At 39.6% G+C, this 15,343-nt stretch overlaps 1 protein-coding gene across 5 annotated transcripts in view; it reads left to right on the top strand.

Moving 5' to 3' along the window:
• RAB37 (RAB37, member RAS oncogene family) overlaps positions 1 to 14,001 on the top strand; it is a 72,353-nt gene extending 58,352 nt beyond the window's left edge. For 2 of the 5 annotated variants that reach the window (XM_075177892.1, XM_075177894.1), the window contains 8 exons: positions 4,871 to 4,999; positions 5,877 to 5,918; positions 8,311 to 8,377; positions 8,453 to 8,505; positions 9,687 to 9,752; positions 10,636 to 10,692; positions 10,797 to 10,873; positions 13,115 to 14,001. In XM_075177892.1, the coding sequence (XP_075033993.1) occupies positions 4,871 to 4,999; positions 5,877 to 5,918; positions 8,311 to 8,377; positions 8,453 to 8,505; positions 9,687 to 9,752; positions 10,636 to 10,692; positions 10,797 to 10,873; positions 13,115 to 13,217 (594 nt within the window). In that variant the 3' untranslated portion in view covers positions 13,218 to 14,001. Of the gene's footprint in view, positions 1 to 3,755; positions 3,893 to 4,870; positions 5,000 to 5,876; positions 5,919 to 8,310; positions 8,378 to 8,452; positions 8,506 to 9,686; positions 9,753 to 10,635; positions 10,693 to 10,796; positions 10,874 to 13,114 lie in introns of those variants that run through there. The other 3 variants (XM_075177896.1, XM_075177893.1, XM_075177895.1) reach the window with 3 other exon arrangements.
• Positions 14,002 to 15,343: the final 1,342 nt, after the last annotated feature.

Genomic DNA, 15,343 nt, shown 5'->3' with positions numbered 1-15,343 from the left:
GTCACGGGAATGATGGAGATTTAGTGGATGAAGTAAGTCTTTACCTTTTATTTGGGTTCCGTATGACAACCTGTTGTCCCTCAACATGCACCATAAGGCAGAAAGGAAATCCCCAGTGGTATTTATAAATATTTTTGCGTAGTGTACAGGTCACAACATGAAGTTAGTGTCGTTTTGCTATTGTGGAAGGAGCCAGATACTGGAGTACCTGATGCCATCACCCTTTAAACAGTACAATAGAAGAGTTCCTAGCGGCTGCAGATACTACATTCTTGGCTTTGAACGGGGGTGATCGCAAAATAACATCCCTAGGGGAGATCCGTGTCTTTCGGACAGAGTCGCAGGGCCTTATGTGCTTGTTCAATCTGAATGGGTTCGTCTGAGAGGTGTGAAACTAAAGAGGGATAGTCTGGATGTATCTTTCCAGATCTTGCGCACATTACGTAGTCACAAGTTGTTGCAACGTTTTTAACTTTCAGAAACACTTTCTCCCTCAATAAATAGTCCATATCATTGGGTGCCTCATTTTGAAATTTTAAGATTTGATCCCACTATCCTCTAGAACCATAGTCTGTTTTGAGAGGTTGGACATTTCAGGTCCCCAATAGCTTTTTGGAGATCAGCAGAGAAAGTTAGTTTGTTCCACTATTAAATTGTGCAACGCTACAAAGTCTGCTTTAGTGGGTGGGACAGTGGATGATCCCGCATCGTTCTTGGGAGGCACCGTAACGGAAAGGATGGTGGTGATGAGGGAGTAGTTATTTCTTGTCTGGAAAAATGCTACGTGATTTCACTGGCGGTGCCTTTGCGCCCTTCACTAGTAGATTTTTGCATAATGAGTTCGAGAGCACTCTTTGTTACTGGAAAGTGTTGGCAACAGAGTGAATGGGTGGGGATAAAATGGAGGCTACCCAAGCTAAATGGCGGATATGAAGCATATTAGAGTAACATACCCTAGCAGAGCTGGATTTAGACCTCATGGGGCCCTAGGCAACGTACTGGTTTGGGGCCCCCTCCCTGAAAAAATCCATAGCACTATAGTTTTTTGCATAACATGTACCCCTATTCAGGGGCTGGCTGGCAGACTTTAGCCTGGGGAGGGGGGGGGGGCAAGCAAATAGCACTGGGCCATAAGTAGCTGCCCATTTTTAAATTGTGGTCTCACTGCCGGCCCTGGGAGGGCCCTCTGGGGACCGCTGGACCCTAGGCAACTGCCTAGGTTACACAGTGGTAAATCCGGCCCTGGACCCTAGGGGAACATTATAGCATGATACAGTTCAAAATAGGTGACCTGAGAAAGTCAGGATGTAGCTTGATCCAGGATAGATATAAAGCATAGGTAGAGTAATCCCAAGGCACAGCAACAATCGTAAAACAGGTCCACAATGGTAACTTGTGAATCCCAAACAAATGACTACTAGGCAGTAGTAACAAGGCATGGTCCACTCTGGGGAAAAAATGGGGTTAAATGAATACAGTGCTGGATGATGAAAAATAGCCCATAAAATAACGGAATAGTGCGAGGCACAAAGATAGATATAGTAATTGGGTGTTTTTGGCCATTAAACATGTAAACGATCAATCGCCTATGAAGGTGATGCAGTCCCCCAGCAAGGTGAATCGAACATAGTAGGGATCAAGGACTCCTATGGGGTCAAGCCAGAGCGATAATATCAGGCTCGTTCCCTTCCCCTGTGTGACTGGGCCCCCACAGTCATGAAAATAGAGAAAGGGGCACTAGACGCTGGCTCACCTGCAGTAAGGGTGCCATGTGTCTTGGTGAGTATCACATTGCGGCTCCTGAGCCTGGCTGAATGACTCTGGGCGTCCAATACCAATGCAAGATGTCCAGCAGGCAGCCAGGGAAGGGTCAGGGGGAAGTCGGCATCCAAGTTTGGCGGTAGAGCATTTGCCAGCTGGCTTCCTGGCCTATGTGGTTACGTTAGCCTGTGTTTTTTTGTTTAGGGACTACAAGTGTTCTGCCCCAAAGGTCAAAACGATGTGTGACAAGAGCACTGAAGAGGTTGTTAATGGGAGATGCATATGCACCAGGTTTCTGTCATATGTGTTTTAAAACCACAAGGAGAGTGTATTTGGAAAGTTTTTCAAACTGCAGTCTGGCGTCAATGTAAGCGTTCCTGGGGTTATGAATGGAGAGAGAAGGGTGCGCTTCCAAATTGCCAGACACTTGCTGGTTGTTTTACATTTTGTTTATTTTATATCTTACATTTTGTTTATTTTACTCTGATAAATAAAACTAGCTGCGGCTGCTTGTCCTGGACTGGTGTGCTGTTACTTGGCTGCTGCATGGGAAGTTCTACTGTTAACTCCAGGAGACGGTACCCCTAACCTGAATTTGCAACTTATGCAAAATCATTCTGTCGATATGGTCATTAGGACCCCAACTTGTCCAGCTAGTGGTCCGTTGGCTGGGTTCAGCCCTCCAAGGCCGGTTCGAGTCCACCACAGGCTCTGACAACCTTATGGTCCTGTGACCATTCAGTGATAAACATACTGGCAGAGTAATGTTAGTGTAGGTGTTAGTGGGGTAGAGAATATAGACTGTGAGCTCCACTGGGGCATGGACTGGATAAACATTCTCTGTAAAGCAAAAGGATGATGATGATATACTGTACATTTTGCCCTTCTCATATATAATAAATGTACAACTTTATTATAGATACTATTTCCAGAGGTAAAATGAATTGGGGAGGGGGATATAGAATTGGCTGTTTAGCTCTGGTCATTTTCAGGTAAGCTGTAGTCGCTTAAAATTAAACCTACTCAGAATGTTACTCTTTTTCCTGTGGGTATGGTATGTCGTGGTGTACTGTTTTACTAAAGTTATTGTTACTTTTACACTCTCTACCAGTGATGGCCAACCTGTGACACTCCAGGTGTTGTGAAACTACAAACCCCAGCATGCTTTGCCAGCTATCAGCTAGTTATCTACTGGCAAAGCATGCTGGGACTTCTAGTTTCACAACACCTGGAGTGTCACAGGTTAGCCATTACTGCTCTATACCATGCAGCTTTTCACAAATGTCTATTTCATCTCTGTGGGTGGTAGTGCACGTTGAATGGGTGATCTTCCTGTTCCACAAGTGTGCCCACAGATCTTAAAACTTCCGTCTTGAAGTGGAATTATTAGAAAACGTTGCAGTGTATGTTTTGAACAGGTGTATACATATGTTCAACAGTTACATGATCAATATTTATATGGTCGACACCATAATATAGACGGGGTTAGAAAGTCGACAATGGCATCAACAGTATTAATAGGTCGTCCGTTTGAATGGAGACAGTATTATCAGGTCGGTCATAATTTTCCTATCCCTAATACCAACCCTATGCCTAACCATATAATACTGTTTATATTTAAATTGTAGACCTAATGATACTGTTGACATTTGAATTGTTCAGTTTCTGGACGTCGACAAAATGAGTGTAGCTGTCGGCGGCTTTCCACTTTGAACAGTGTTTTTAATAAATTCATAATTTATTTACATGTCTCTGGAGACCTTTTTAAGTCAACTTGTGACTGCTTTCAAAAGACTGTAATGTGCCATGGTCTCCAAAGCAGGAACCAAACCAAATTCCAGCTCCAAGTCAGCAGCCCAAGGGGTCTCAAGAAAAAATAAAAATTAGGAAAACAATTTAAATATGTAGTGTTAAAAATTATGTCTGAATGTATTAAGTTTTAAACTTTAATTATGTGCGTAATCTACAAATCACTTGGCTGTAACTGTTACAGCTGATGACTGCATGTTTGATGAGAGGGAATGGAAGCCATTCGCACTGCTCGGTCTGTAACGGTCTAGCAACCGAGGTTATAATTTCAATAAAAGCTATACATTGTTATAAGAGGACGTCATCTGTTACTAGCTAACAGGTAAGTGTTTATTAGTGTAGAATAATTATTGTATTTTATATAGGTAATTTACCAGTTCATTCATGAAGGTGACCCCCTGTCTAGCACAGTGATGGGCAACATGTGGGCCTTCTCAAGCTCCTTTATGCTGTGACAGATTTTGTTTTTTGTGATCATTTCTAACATATCTTAAAAAAAACCAAAAAAAAAACCTGCTGATTTGTTACAGATCTTTATTTGATTAAATGTATCTTTTTAACTTATCACTGAGAGGGTAGTGTGCGTCCTTTTGAAGGTTAGAGGGCCGCCCCATGTGGTCTCTGAAGTGTATCAGGTTGCCCATCACTGTACTAACACAACAGAGGAGATCTGAGGACATAACTATTTTATTTTTTTTAATAATACCCATGGTCTATTCCAGTGATGGCTAACCTGTGACACTCCAGGTATTGTGAAACTATAAGCCCCAGCATGCTTTGCCGGTAGATAATTAGTTGATAGGTGGAAGAGCATGCTGGGACTTGTAGTTTCGCAACACCTGGAGTGTCACAGGTTAGCCATCACTGTTCTATTCACTCATCCAGCTAGTGTCACGGAGTGGTCTAAACATCTAAAATTCTAAATTTCCTTGACTGAGAGAGTAGACTGTGAGTATCTTAATGTCAGGAGTCCCAGATGTCGCCCCACCCACACTACTAGGGGGAAGGGGGCCTTACAGGTTATTACTGGTGGATAGAGTTCTTTGGTTGAACTACTCTATTCTAAATATACTTGACTGTGCCACATATCCAGTTGTTGCATATATTGACTATGTACAGATGAATTTAAGAGATTTTATTGGTATATTAGGACTGTAAGTTATATTTTATGGTAACTTGAGTGTCACTATTGATGTATTTGCTAACCCTTAGGGCTCACAGGCCAACTTAATGACCATAGTGGCATGGTATTGATATCCATGCCACATGTAGAGGTAACAGGTGTTTACTTGTCTCACAGGTTATGCTGCTAGGAGATTCTGGTGTTGGAAAGACCTGTTTTCTCATCCAGTATAAAGATGGGGCGTTTCTTTCAGGCGCCTTCCTGTCAACTGTGGGCATTGATTTCCGGGTGAGAGTCCCCTCTCAGGTGTTTTTAGTCTTTGATCCTTCAGATCCTTCCAGCATTTCATGTCTGCTTTCCTTGTATAGCTTATACTTTGGGTGCATTTATTCTGTGTATGTAAAATGTCTGTAACCTACTGTATTTCCGACACTACAGCTCTCTTCTTTTTTTTGGGTACAGGTTTAACTTTGAGAATCCACAGTGGGTGTGTGAATCTGAACTTCTTGCACTTTATCTTGACTGATAATTCCTTATCTCTGGCTTTTATTGTTTACTGATTCTGGGCACAGTTTAACTATGGAGTCATTTGGACTTCTGAAGTAGACCACATACACTTGCCATATTTTATTCTACATTTTGACATCTTCTGTTCTCTGCTCTGGTAGATTGATATTTATTGTGAAACCCGAAATTATATATCCTTTTTTTTTTTTTTTGTCATCTTTTGCTTTTCTATCTCTGTTTCTGTTGTCTGGCAGCTTTTTGATGGTCTGTGTTAAAATGTTTATTAATCAACTATTGAACAATTGACAATCTTTTAACTAATCTGATTGTTCCAAATTCTGCTACTTCTGGATAAACTTTTGGATTATTTCAGTGTGTCAAAATGCATTTTTTTACAATGGGGAAACGGAAATTTGATTTGGTCATTCATTTCCCCAAATCCCTGCATGTCAATGGATGCCCGGATCCTCTGCAAAGATTTACCCCCTATTATGTCTGAAACCTAAAGAAGATCCAATTGTTCCAATTTCCTTTCCTGGCCAATGACCTATCAATCCCATGGCAATCTATGAACGATCTGTTTGTAGATCACATTCACTGTATGTAGTGTAAACCATCTTGTGTGTGCCAGGAATAATGCAAATCAATCCTGACTGTCTGCATCTGTCTTCTGCAGAATAAACTGATTACTGTGGATGGATTAAAGGTGAATTTACAGGTAAGGGGACTGCAATTATTCAATTGTAAATCATTTGTACACTAGCTGTTGAATGGACAGAGCCACAATTAGAAATCTTTGCCCGACCCATCTTATAACCTGACAGACAAGACCCTCCACGACTCTCTCCTATTTCTGTTTCTCGTTTCCCCTCCACAGTTTATATCATAAGAGCCTAGTAATGTAGCTTGCACGTGAGCAGCGTTTCACCTGTGGGATGTAATTTATACATTACCGTGAAAGGGTTAATAGTGGTGGAAGCTGAACTCCAGCAACCAACCAGAATTCACTATACGGTTTCCTATCTGAAACTATTAACCTATCAGACTGCTAGATGTTACTGAGCCACAGCTCTTACCTCTAGGAATGAGCAAGCTGCTCAACTGGGGCCCAGCACTGTTAACTCGAAGAGCACTAGGCCTTGTTGCTTTGCTTTGTCTCTCCCCCCATTCAGTTCAGCACTGTATCCTCCTTATCATTTTTACCTGCGTAGCGTTCATTGTATCTGCATTCGTTCTTCCTCTCCCTTTGGCCTCCTATAACTTTGAAACTGGACACCCATGTGACGTGACATTTACTCAGTCTATAATTGCCACCCACTACTTCCTGAGGTAATTTGCATGTAAGGAGACCCCAATGTTGTTATTTCCAATTCTAACATTCTGTAAACTTTTTTTTTTTTTTTTTTAACTGTACTCAAGGCAATGAGGAGGAGTAGCTGTCTTAGTAGCGTAGTCTGACAAACAAAAAACTCTCTCCCATGTTTCATAGCTACATCCACAAAAACAACTCTCTGCTAAATATATTCCTAAAATATAACGTTTCATTCATGTGTTCATATTTGCATCAACAATATGTTAACAATAGTGACTGCTCAATACGATCACATCCATAACCTGTGTTCCTGTAATCTGATTATTACTTATCTTTATAAAGCGCTGACATACTGTGCAGTGCTGTACACTGAGGGGTCATGAGGTAAACAAATGACCTGAAACAAAAGGTAAAGATGGACCTGCCCAGATGAGCTTACAATGGAAGATGTTTGGGGAACAGCTGATACATAAGGAAACTGAATAAGCGAATGTGTTATTACAAGGCAGCAGCAGAATGAAACAAAAAATGAACCTAGAAGGACTTATTATAATCACATCTATACAGAATTATTACCCCTCTGCCACCTATGGTCAGTGCAGAAGAGGCTGTATGAAAGCATATTTTCTCAAAGTAGTTTATGTGCATAAGAAAATGGTATTAGCACTGGATGGACGAATCCTGATCACATTTCTTAGGTTTCGGGGCGACCAGAGCATGTCCTCTTCTGTCTAACTCCATTTGTATTTGGTTTCCGGCGTTCAGCTGAGCCACTCAAAGCTAAATAAGTAACATATTTATAGAGAAAATAATAGAGGCATACATTGGAATGTTTTAAATCACTTGCTATATATTTTATTTACTGAATTTAAATGGACTTTGGTATGAAATCAATAGATTTTAATCTTTAAAATAAATAGATGATGATTTTAATATAATATATATTATTTTTGTCCTTCAGTCACCACATAAATTTACTCCCCTTGTTTTTTTGTTTAAAGCTGGTCAGAAATTAAACTTGGTGTTAGCACCTCCATAAAGAGAATGGCGATTAATTGGATTACTGCCCAAATATATATAATTTTAGGAGGGAGTGGACACAAGAAATAGTGGAATTTATAATCTAGTACGGTGGTATTTTGTTAGTTTTTCAGTTTACCATTGTCGGATCAGTTACAATCCACCTTGCGATCAGTCAGTATTGGGGCCATAAGTAAGGCATTACTGGAATTAAGACAACGATATGTATGTTACAAAATTCCAGTGGCCCAAGTTAGACCGGACTTATTGGCTAACAATGTTCGTAGTCTACAGCTCTGACTATGATGATGTAAGTGTAGAAAATGACTAGACCAAGGATCTATTTATATGTTAAAATGTTTTACTTTATTCTCACAGCTCAACTATTTTTTATTTTATTTATTTATTTTTTACAGCAAAATGGTGTATATGGACGGATAAAACACCTTGCTAATTGTTCTTAGTGTTAGGGCTAGGTTTACTAAACTGTGTGTTTGAAAAAGTGGAGATGTTGCTTATAGCAACTAATCAGATTCTAGTTATCATTTATTTAGTACATTCTACACATCTCCCCTCTTTTCAAAACCCGCAGTTTAGTAAATATACCTCGTCATGTCGCCAGCATCAATGCAGTGTAGGGCTTTTGTATAACTAGCTAAAATACAATCAACTAACCGTACTGATTCCCTTTGGTGCACCAAGATCGTTTACTACTTTGTTCCACGCAGCATGCACAATTAAGGTGACTGTCTTATGTGTCCTGCTTAACACCCTGCAGATCTGGGACACGGCTGGTCAGGAGCGCTTTCGGAGTGTCACACATGCTTATTACAGGGATGCACAGGGTAAGTGAACATATGGATATTAGAAAAGCATGGAGACATTGGCTGGTGCTGGTAACTTGTCTCTCCTGTCCCCAGCTCTGCTCCTGTTGTATGACATCACAAGCAAGACGTCATTTGAGAACATCCGTGTATGTAATAAAAAACCCTATAAATGTGTGTAAACCTATTTCTACACTGTCCCTGTCCTACCAAAGTATATCTCTGTGTCACGTAGCTTCAAGTATGTTACACATCTTCCAGCAAGCTGTAACAGACTATATCACTTACCCGGGCAGAGGTTTTACTTCAGCAGGCTTCTTTCTGGTGGAGCTTGGCATCATCCAATAAATAAGAATTAAGTAGTGACATAAGGTCACATTATAAATAGCCAAAAGGCAAAAAGTTTTTCTTGGTACTCAACGTTGCATTACTCCGTTAACACCCCTAATAATAGTCCCAGAAAGTCACATGACTTCGTGTGCCGGCTTTTGCATTCTTCGCGATTCTGGCAGCTAGTGACTTAAAACCTTCGGTCTTAACATTCTTTTGTGATTGGCAGCTTCGCCCTTAAGTCGGGCAAGTACTTGTCCATGTTGTGGTCACATTAGTGACTACAACTGGTCACGCCCACTGCCAGGGACAGACATGCTGGGAGGCCTCTGTTGGATACAAGGGACATTCCTGGACCACATAAGTGCTTTCTCCCCCATATTCACCTACTGCCCCAAATAGTACAAAACACCAGCTCCTCAAATAACCTCATGCAGAGGTTTTACTCCAGCAGGTTTCTCTATGATGGACTTGGCAATATCCTAACAATAAGAGGGAAGTGTAGTGATAGAAGGTCATATTATAAATAGTCAAAAAGCAAATGAGACATCAAGAGCTATTGTGCAGTTAGCAGTAGGAGTTCAGTAGAAAATAGGACTTCCGCCACAGAAAACAAAACCTTTTAAAATACAAAAATAAAAAGTACATTGATTAAAAGTAATTAAAAAAAAAAAAAAGTTAGATGTACCAATAATACAATGTATTTAGACAATCCAATAAGTGTCAGCTTGCAAATTATTTTACTATTTTGTGTTGGTCACTTACTGTGTTTAGAACTTATTTTAAATCCTGCTTGAAGTGGTAGCCAATGGTGTTTAATCAGACAATGAGCAAATATGTTTTCAATGTTAATTACATAAAATGGTCACTGGCTGACATTTATCCAATTTATGTACCAAAGGCTGTATAACCTTGTACTATAACCCACTCATTGTGACTCTCCTGCTCTCTCTCTTTGTGGGGCTTTTTGTTTCTTTGTGACTCCTACGTTGTTTCTTAGGCCTGGCTTACAGAGGTTCATGAATTTTCAAACAAGGATGTGGTCATAATGTTGCTTGGCAACAAGGTATGTGTAACTTCCTGTTTTGCTGCATATCTCTGGCTTGTGATAACCACTCTACTGTCCCGCACACACAATGCTAAATATCTGTATCTAATGTAACACAGCATTTGTGTAAGCCAGAAAGTGAATAATAATGTGTTGCTATGGTTTGAGTGAAAAATTGAGGGCAAAAATAACTGTAGTTTCAAACTATCTGTAATAAATATACAACTTTATAATACTCTACTATTAATGTGCCCTTCCGTATAGTCCCTTTTTCATAGTGCCCAGAAATATAATATAAATTTACTAGCAATATATTGTTTTGGCCGCAAAAAAATAATAATGGCCTCCAAAGGCAGTGGTGGCCACCTGGATGATGATCAGGAGCCTCACACGTGGACCAAGAGGCCACAAATCAGACTGCATGAGATCAGAGCACCAGCATGCGGCACAGTTCTAAGGCTTATACTGTATAGAATGTATGATGAAAATCTGAAAAAGCAGAAGTAGTGATCTTACTTGGGAGATAAAACATTGGTAGTCCCATTGCTGCAATACATTATTAGTCCCTAAAGAAGATTTATTGACAGGATGCCTTTGACCTATAAAATATGACCTACAAAAGTGTGGAATTGCAGTTAGATGACCTTCGGTAGCTTTCTGCCTTTATACAGAAAGTTTTCATTGTTGTGTTCGTTTTGGGTTTGTTACTATATCATGATGGTTTTTTGTGTTTTTTTTGTTTTTGTTTCGTGTGTGTGTTTTTTAAATATATTTGGAATGGCTTATATTCCAAATTCCCCTCTGGTGCCTTTACCTAGATGTCTGTCTGTATAGCGCAAGCGATCATTGTTTTGCCTTCTGATATTTAATTCTAAGGGCTTCTGTACCGTCTGGTTTGCAGAGTGATGTGACTAATGGACGTGTCATCAGAACTGAAGATGGGGAGTCCTTGGCGAAGGTCAGAAATGACATACAAAACAGGGCTATATAACCATTTCTCCCCAGTACACTGACTGTAATCTTTTGAATTTCTTCCTCCTTTCCCTTATCTTTGGTATATAGGAGTATGGAATCCCTTTCATGGAGACTAGTGCAAAGACTGGTTTGAATGTGGAACTGGCATTTACTGCTGTGGCTAAGTGAGTACATTAGATGACTATAATATGAGTGGTGGGAATACCTGCATATGCTTATCTTACATGACTAGTTTACAAGAGTGAAAATCAATATATCTTTTGATAAACTCAATAAAAAATGTTTATTAAAAAAACATAACGTACCTCATTTGTTGTGGAACTGTGTTTGCAGAATACCTACAGCTTCTGTCATCTAGACACAGTATCCCATATAAGCCCCATCTCCCATGTACATACTCCCACACAGCAGTATGACAGCTTCCCTTTTTCTTTTTTTTTTTCTTTGTCTACTAAAACAAATTAATACAGCATTGTGTTTTGTATGTGGCCCCCTATGACCTGATCTTACAGTAGGGCTCATACATAGATGTAATTTTATTATGTCCATTTATGATTTTGTGGTCACACATTGGTAAGCGACCAGTTCGGTCATTTGATTCACTGTTGTACACTTATTTCTTGCAATACCACATTAGTATTTGTTCTCTATTTATTCCCTTTCATGAGTTGACTACCATTATAAACATTTCTTTACATTCGGCCATGTGTACCTCTGTCTTCTACTTCTCTCCATTCCTCTTATTTGTCAACCTTACAATCTAGGAATCTTGGACAACTGCCTTCAGGTTTCTTCATGTTAACCACTTAATATCCCTAGTTTGTAATAAAACAATTAACAATAATTAGTCATTTTGAATTACAGATCTAAGAATATGTAACTTCTATGATAACTCTTGTCACAATCAGCTCTCACCAGAGCCTGTTATGACGTGTGTGTGTGTGTGTGTGTGTGTTTAAGGGTTGATCAAAAACAACCACCTGGTTTGTCTAAAATTATTAAATCCTTCCATATCTATGCCACACACAAGTTTTGTCTTGGCAATTTGCCACCACCAAGGTTTTTTTGTGAAGAGCTGATACTTATTCAGAAAGCCTTTGGTTCACCCTTAAAACAAATCTATCACAACTGACTTTAATTGGAGTTACCATATAGTACAATGTTTTTCCCTGTTTCAACTATTTAGCGTTTTAACAAAACTGTCGCGTGACTTGGTAAGAACACAGAGCGTTGAACTCATGTGTAATTTAATATGGAAAATACATCCACAATGCTAAAGATAAAACAATTAATCAATTGATAAACAAAGGTATAATGCAATGGTTTCTGGTAAAATAAAAAGGATAAACACAGAATTGATTAAAACTCACGTATGATCAAGTTTCTGTTGCTGGAAGAAGCGGAAAAAAGGACACTTCAATTACACATTGACTCCCAAAAGTGAACAATTTCATAGTTACACTACAGTTTTAAAAACATGCTGCAGGGCCTCCAGCCCCTCTTCCTTTGATGTCAGAACGAAAAGGTCTGCGTAAATGCAAATTAGGGTTTTATAACTCTGTTGAGAATACTTTTCCAATAAGGTTTTATTTATCCTGTCCTAACTTTTCAAGAATGGTGTACAAATATGATTTTTTTGCCTCCACACAACAGGTCATAAGTTTCCCTTCATCTGCATACCACACCATACACGCCTCCTTTACGCATGGTATTGGAGAAAATATTATACGTCATTAACATATAATCCAGCTGCCTGTCTCAGTAGTTGAAATGTCTGAGATTTCCCAGATGTGTGTAGCATATTACTGTTCTGAAAGATATTTCCAAAGGCTTCAACTTTTGCAACCCACCATAAAATGATACAGGGTGCTCATCTGGAACCATGGGTCTGGACTGTTGTCTACAAACACCCCCTAGGGAGAACAGAAGAGTTTAACATAATCAAAGTGACACATTGATTTCCTTTCAGTTTGAAAGTTTTAACCCCTGGCTGTGTCCTCTGAGCCATATCGAGCTATTACTAGGAATTAATCCACAAACACGTATTTGCAGTTTTGTATGCCTAGAAATTAGCTTGCACGGGACAACTCCTCTCCCCTGTTAAGTGAAGCGTGTAGTATAATAGGTCATTCTTGGTCTCTAGTGCCATCTTGAATATCATTTTTATCCCATTGAACTTCCAACAGCAGTCCTTGATGATCCCTCTATAGAACTGATTACAAGGAAACCAGTATATATGCACAATCTAAGAATCCCTGCAAAAACAAGACCTCATTGGTGTTGGTTAACCCTTCAAAATAACATTCTATGTTGAATTATGTATATTGTTTAAAGCTTATTCAGATATACAAGCTCTCTTGCCACTGTTTTGGGATGTGTACAATCTGTGTTCTCCTCCTACACAGAGAACTGAAGCAGAGGACCAGTCATCAGAGTGAACCTACCTTTCAGATCCATCAGTTCATAGAATCGCAGAAGAAGAAAAGCGGCTGCTGTGTACTGCTCTGATTGTGTAGTGTGATGTCCTTGATCTGTAACCCCAGGTGAAGTAAATCTTGTTCTCTGGATCCTGACATGACTGTAGGGTTGTGGAAACAATTTGAACCACTGAAACTGCCGAACTCAGGATTTGGAGGATGCCCTATAGCCTGGAGCACAGGTCCCTCTAAGATGGTTTACTTTGGACTCATGAGAACCTTGTTGCCTTTTTTTTAAGCTGTTACATCTGCTCCCATGTGGGGTCCACCTCCAGAGAAATTCATGTAGATATAAAGTTTGCCCCTCACCGTCGGAAAAACGTGTGCCAAAACTATTTACATGGACAAAGGTTCCTCACGCGCCTTTTATATATCTATTTACGTATGGTATGTACAATACCTTATTTTCTCATCCTTACCTGTTTTATATTGTACTGTATGTCGCAGAACAGAGATTTGTTTACATTTATAGCTATAGCGCAGGCTTGGCCAACCTGTGGCTCTCCAGGTGTTGAAACTACAAGTCCCAGTATGCTTTGCTATTAGCTATCCAGCTAATAGCTTGCAGGGCATGCTAGGAGTTGTAGTTTCACAACACCTGGAGAGCCACAGGTTGGCCAGGCCTGATAAAGGGAATTGGAATAGTTTTACTGCAATCAGTGACTCGTGCCAACGTCGGGTGAAAACTCAGTTCATCCAGCATTGGTGTGAGACAATTGTTACAGTAAAATTCTTATTGTGTCTTTCTTTTTTTAAAAGAACTCTATGTGCTTTATTACCTTAACTGCAATAAATTTAAAATGAAAGAACACATAGTCCTATGTTGACATTACTATTCTTTTGTGTTCGTTTGTTATTTGCACATAGGCAGACCAGGACATATTGCTAGGTGTTTTTTCTTTTGGCTTTTTAAGAAAATCTGATTATTACATACAGATCAAGTTGGATGAACTTATGTTGATATAGAGATACATTCAACACCACAACTCCTTGCATTACTAAACTATGGCTATTTGGTGACCTGTTCTGCCCATCAAACCAGGATTCAGACATGAGCACATAAAGACTGACTAGGATCACAGCACACTTTTGTTATCAAACACAGTGCATCCGACAAGAAGACCGCAAAAAACTTCAAAGAAGAAAATAATGCGTGTGCGCCTTTTCTGATTCAGTTAGTGATTCAAAGTAATATACAAACCTAGCATATCCAGTCAAAGCAACTTCAATAAAAAGTAGATACACAAGAGACACTCTGTAGCATAACCTTCAGCTGTTTTGTGGTATCAAACCACTTTGTAATGGTATGGGAAAGGTACCTGACCACCTCCTCTATAGGTAATGTGTCCAGGCTTCAAGCCCCTTACGCCAATCACAGAAAATTCTTCATGTTTATTAAAACCAAAGGGCCCCGTTGCCTCTGAACAAGTTATCCATGGAGCTTCTCTCTGCAAAATAACTTTTTTTTTTTTGGTTTGGAGCATATGCCCCCTCTTTTTGCAGAGGGTGACAAACAAACACATCCACCATGAACTTCAGATTAACAAGTTGTAAACCTACTGTTCTTAATTTTTTTTTATCAAGTCTTCTATTCAGAATGGTTTTCTAATGCGTCCCACTCTGATTTGTAACACCTTGTATGCAAAAACACACAATAGTATACACTTTTATACTTTGTATCGCAGTTAATGAATGAGTCATAGGAACCATGATGGTCAATAAAACTGGCATACTGTCTCTAGTGAATATTGATTAAATAACATGACATTTCCAACTTTGTCTACTGGACAAATAATAAGATGTACGTGCCTGTTCTATATATAAAATAGGTCTGCAGAGTATTCCCTTCTGCCTAAAGGGAAGCTTTATTGTATTGGTTATAAAGGGGAGTCTGTATTATATACTAGACAGCCAGGAGGGCTCTGCATTGTGTATTGTGATTCTGTATTGTGTCTGGATTTTGGATGGGGACTGGACATGTTCTGAAGCCTCCATGCACTCTGTTGCTTTGTGAACCTGCGCAAAGTGGGATGACATTGGACCTTGTCCCTACCACGTGGGTAGAAGAGTGAAGAGCATTGCTCCATAGCCAGGACAAGTACTGGATGTAATTGCAATGAGGACGCATTACAGAGCTTGAGGCAAAGATGCTGGTGA

Source organism: Mixophyes fleayi, chromosome 6, assembly GCF_038048845.1.
Source record: "Mixophyes fleayi isolate aMixFle1 chromosome 6, aMixFle1.hap1, whole genome shotgun sequence".
Classification (NCBI taxonomy): domain Eukaryota; kingdom Metazoa; phylum Chordata; class Amphibia; order Anura; family Limnodynastidae; genus Mixophyes; species Mixophyes fleayi.
The sequence above is the reverse complement of the archived record's forward strand: the minus strand, read 5'-3'. Positions and strand labels throughout refer to the sequence as shown.